Source organism: Tachyglossus aculeatus, chromosome 18 (assembly GCF_015852505.1).
Source record: "Tachyglossus aculeatus isolate mTacAcu1 chromosome 18, mTacAcu1.pri, whole genome shotgun sequence".
In the NCBI taxonomy this organism is placed as follows: Eukaryota; Metazoa; Chordata; class Mammalia; order Monotremata; family Tachyglossidae; genus Tachyglossus; species Tachyglossus aculeatus.
Window position 1 is genome coordinate 39,185,626 of NC_052083.1, and position 4,236 is coordinate 39,189,861.

The following is a 4,236-nucleotide window of genomic DNA, read 5'->3' on the forward strand; positions in this document are numbered from 1 at the left end:
GGGTGAACCATAAGTGCTGAATTAATGCAGTAATGATTTTCCACTGCAGACTCCTTATAGGAAGCTTGGAGAAATCCCAGCTCAGCAGAAATCTGGGCCAAGACAACGGCACCTGCAAGGACTGGCATGGAGCCCTCGAACACTGGAAGGGATATCTGGCTGGTTGAGGGTTTCCAGGGAAAGCACCCCCTCCCACTCCTAGCCCATGGGCTATTGTAGGGGTTATTTGCCATTTGACTCTCATTCTGGACATGGGGGGAACCTTAAGGAGTCATCCACAGGAAGGCCGAGCAGACAGAACACTGAACTGCATGACTTTGTGAGGTAAAAAAGTATTTATTTCACAGAAATAAAAGCTGTGAGAGGGAAGTGAGGGATTTTTCTGAAAGGAAGTACTGCAGAAAGTATTTCTCTTAGTGATCTTACTAGTCCGGAAGAATGGGGAGTGTACGGGTTAGGGGGTAACAGCAGGGCACGAACCCTCATCCTGTCCCGGATGACCACACCTGGAGTCAGAGGAGGCATCATGGGGCGGGGGGCGGGAAGGAGGACCCAATCCCAGCCGATGGGGGGGTCTCCGATCCCAGTCAGTGCGGGGCAGGGAGGGGGGGACTACATGGGCGTGCTGCGAATCTTTTCGTCGGGCACGGGGGTGTTTTCGTAGGCGTTGGCATGCTCCCAGGATCTGAATTGGGAAGGGTCGCAAGAGTCAATAATAAATCAATCCATTAATCAATGGTATATATTGAGTGCTTACTACGTGCAGAGCACCTTACTAAGCACTTGGGAAAGTACAGTACAATAGAGTGAGTAGGTGTGACACCTGCCCACAAGGAGTTCACAGTCTACAGGGAATTTCACAATCTACATGAACCGGGGCTGTCATACTGTTACACTGGACTCTCAGTACAGTAAGCACAGAGAAGCAGCGTGGCTCAGTGGAAAGAGCCCGGGCTTTGGAGTCAGAGGTCATGGGTTCAAATTTGGGCTCCACCAATTGTCAGCTCTGTGATTTTGGGCAAGTCACTTAACTTCTCTGTGCCTCAGTGACCTCATCTGTAAAATGGGGATTAAGACTGTGAGCCCCACGCGGGACAACCTGATCTCCTTGTATCCTCCCAGCGCTTCGAACAGTGCTTTGCACATAGTAAGCGCTTAACAAATACCGTCATTATTATTATTAGGCGTCCAGTACAGTGCTCAACACACGTCATGCATTCAATAAATACCTTGTGAATGATTGAATGAATACACTGTAGAAGGCACATCTCCTCCACCCAGATCACTCCCACATCTCCAGGATCTTCAGATCACGGTCAATTATTTCCCAACTTCCCCAGGCCCGGTCCCCATAGGGTCACCCAGGTGATGGGACCCCTCACCTGAAGTCAGCCGCAGTGGACACATAGCGTCCCACCGTGCCAGCCAAACTGCCTTCCTTCCGATCCCCCATGGCCATAGTCAGCTCCTCAGGGGCCCTGCGGGGGTGAAACATCAGGAGGAGCCAAAAGAAAAGGCAGGACAAAGGGATATGCAGGCATAGTGGGGAGACTACACCCTCAAATCCCACATTCCCAGATCTGGAAAGGGGCTCCCTTCGGGGGGTCAACTGCTCCAGCCCCCTGCCACGCAAAGTCGAGGGTCCTCCTCTTGGACTGTAAGGTCACTGAGGGTGGGGAATGTGAGCTTGTTGAGGGTAGGAAATGGGTCTGTTTATTGTTATACTGGTACTCTCCCAAATGCTTAGTACAGTGCTTTGCATACAGTAAGAGCTCAAAAAATATGACTGAATGAGTGACTGTCTGTTAACATTGTTATATTGTACTCTCCCAAGCGCTTAATACGGTACTCTGCACACAATAAGCGCTCGATAAATGCTATTAATCGAATGGGGACATCATCCAGGATGTGTGAGTCTTGGGCCCTTAGACTAAAAGCTCTTCTGAGGTCAGGGGTCGTGTCTAAGAATTGTATTGTCCTCTTCCAAGTGCTTAGTTCAGTGCTCTGCACACGGTTAAGGCTCAATAAACACCACTGATTGATTGGACACTCGGGGAATCTCGGGAAACACGGCAGAATCATTCAAGCACAGGGAGGCAGTGTGGCCTCAAGAGCAGAGACTGGAGCTGGGAGTCAGGGGACCTGGGTTCTAATCCCAGCTCTGTCACGGAGCCCCTTTGCGACCTTGGGGGATGTCCCTTAACAACTCTGGGCCCCTGTTCCCTCCTCAGTAAATAGGAGAAAAGACCACTGCTCATTCTCAGGAGACTAGGAACCTTCTGTGGGGAGGGGACTGTGTATAACCTTTCATTCAATTAATTCAATTGTATTCACTGAGTGCTTACTGTGTTCAGAGCACTGTACTAAGCACTTAGGAGAGTACAATATAACAACAAATGGATCTATCCCCTGCCCACAATTAGTTTATAGTATAGAGACAAACTTACAGCCTAGAGCTTTCAGTCTAGACCCTATTATCTTGGATTTACCCCAGTGCTTGGCAGATAGTAAGTGCTTTATGAACCCCTGGCATTATTATCATTATGGTTATTATTAGATGTTTCCAAGGACTTAGTCCCATCCGGTGGTGCCCGGGCCAGCTGGAGGAGGGGCAGGAGTGAGGGAGGAGGCTGGAAACTCACGGTTCTTCCTGGCACCAGAACTTGTTGACGGCAAAGGCGATGCCCACGAGTGCCAGGAACACAGCCACCGCGATCAGACCCTGCATCCAAGGCTGCAGCGAACCCAGACCTGGGGGAGCGAGAGAGGATAGGGAGCCGGCAGACATGAAGGGAGGGAAAGAGGGAAAAGGGTGAGAGAGGGACAGTGACAGGGAGGGAGCGAGAGGAACATTTATTCCTGTTTATTTTTATAGGGTACTCTCCCAAGCGCTCAGTAAAGTGCTCTGCACACAGTAAGCACTCTATAAACATGATTGAATGAATCAATCAGAAACCAGTAGAGGCCAGGGGAGTCCAGAGTCCGGCCTTGGGAGCCGAGCATCCTACCCAGCTCGGGGACTAAGGATAGTGGGGTGGGAAGGGGGTACTGCAGGGATTAGGGGCACAGATTGTGGAAAAGGTGGGCACCTAGTAAAGGCTTAATAAGCACCTTAATTTTATTTAATGGTGTTCATTAAGTGCTGTCTCCATCTATCCGTTCTCTCCTCTATCTCTGCTTTTTAAAAAATGATATCTGTTAAGTGCTTACTATGGGCCAGGCACTGTACTAAGCAATGAGGAAGTCACAAGCTAATCAGTTGAACACAGTCCACATCCCACATGGGGATGACACTCTTAATCCCCATTTGGCAAATGAGGGAACTGAGGCCCAGAGAAGTGAAGTGATTTGATTGAGGTGGCTCAGCAGACAAGTGGAGTAGGGATTAGAACCCAGGTCCTCTGACACCCAGGCTCGTGTTTTTTCCACTGGGTCACGCTGCTTTCTCTGCCTGTTGTCTTTGTTTGTCTCTACCTAGGCCTTTCTGTTTCTCCTTCTCACTCTCTCTCTCATCCACTTTATCACCCCGTAGCTCCACCCCGCCCCCTCCCCAATTCAGCCTGGGGGTTTTTCTCCGCCCTCCTCCGCCAAACCTCTAATCTTTCTCCCAGCTTCTCGCCTGGGTGGACTGGGGCAAGACGAGGACACCCCCAGAGGGTCAGACTACACCTCTGCCGAGACCCCTACCCTGCCCTCCCTCCAACTCGGCCCGGGGGGCCCGGAGCCCACCTCCGCCCCTCCCCCGGACTCTACCTTTCTGGCCGCTCACCGGGTCCAGGACGGTGAGGACGCAAAGCAAAGTCATCCGGAGGGCGGACATGGCTGCAGAGGCCTGCCTTCTCCTCTATTCTCTTCTTCTCTCCCTTCTCTTCTCCTCTCCCTTCTTCTCGTATCCTCTCCCCTCTTCTCCTCTTCTTTTCTTCTCTTCTCCTCTCCCCTCTTCTCTTATTTTCTTTTCTTCTTTTCTCTTCTCCTCTCCCTTCTTCTTTTCTCTTCTCCTCTCCCTTCTTCTCTTCTCTTCTCCTCTCCCTTCTTCTCTTCTCCTTTCCCTTCTTCTCTTCTTCTCTCCCCTCTTCTCCTCTTCTTTTCTTCTCTTCTCTCCCCTTTTCTTATTTTCTTTTCTTCTCTTTTCTCCTCTCCCTTCTTCTCTTCTCTTCTCCCTTCTTCTCTTCTCCTCTCCCCTCTTCTCTTCTCCTCTCCTCTCCCCTCTTCTCCTCTTTTCTTTTCTTCTCTTTT

The 4,236-nt window shown here is 50.5% G+C and overlaps 1 protein-coding gene across 1 annotated transcript; it reads right to left on the minus strand.

Moving 5' to 3' along the window:
- Nucleotides 1-316: 316 nt before the first annotated feature.
- Nucleotides 317-3,907, minus strand: PDZK1IP1 (PDZK1 interacting protein 1). The gene is made up of 4 exons (XM_038760498.1): nucleotides 3,754-3,907; nucleotides 2,643-2,751; nucleotides 1,383-1,478; nucleotides 317-685 (listed from the first exon to the last, which is right to left on the minus strand). Exons 1-4 carry the CDS (start codon nucleotides 3,818-3,820, stop codon nucleotides 613-615), a joined length of 345 nt encoding a protein of 114 aa, XP_038616426.1. The 5' UTR covers nucleotides 3,821-3,907; the 3' UTR covers nucleotides 317-612.
- Nucleotides 3,908-4,236: the final 329 nt, after the last annotated feature.

What these genes read in the sequence shown, in the direction of transcription:
- PDZK1IP1 (XM_038760498.1), bottom strand. Translation starts at nt 3,820, where the DNA reads ATGTCCGCCCTCCGGATGACTTTGCTTTGCGTCCTCACCGTCCTGGAC. An exon ending in TTCTGGTGCCAGGAAGAACC is followed by an intron (nt 1,479 to 2,642) that starts GTGAGTTTCCAG and finishes TCACCCCCGCAG; the next exon opens with GGCCCCTGAGGAGCTGACTA. An exon ending in TCCACTGCGGCTGACTTCAG is followed by an intron (nt 686 to 1,382) that starts GTGAGGGGTCCC and finishes TTCCCAATTCAG; the next exon opens with ATCCTGGGAGCATGCCAACG.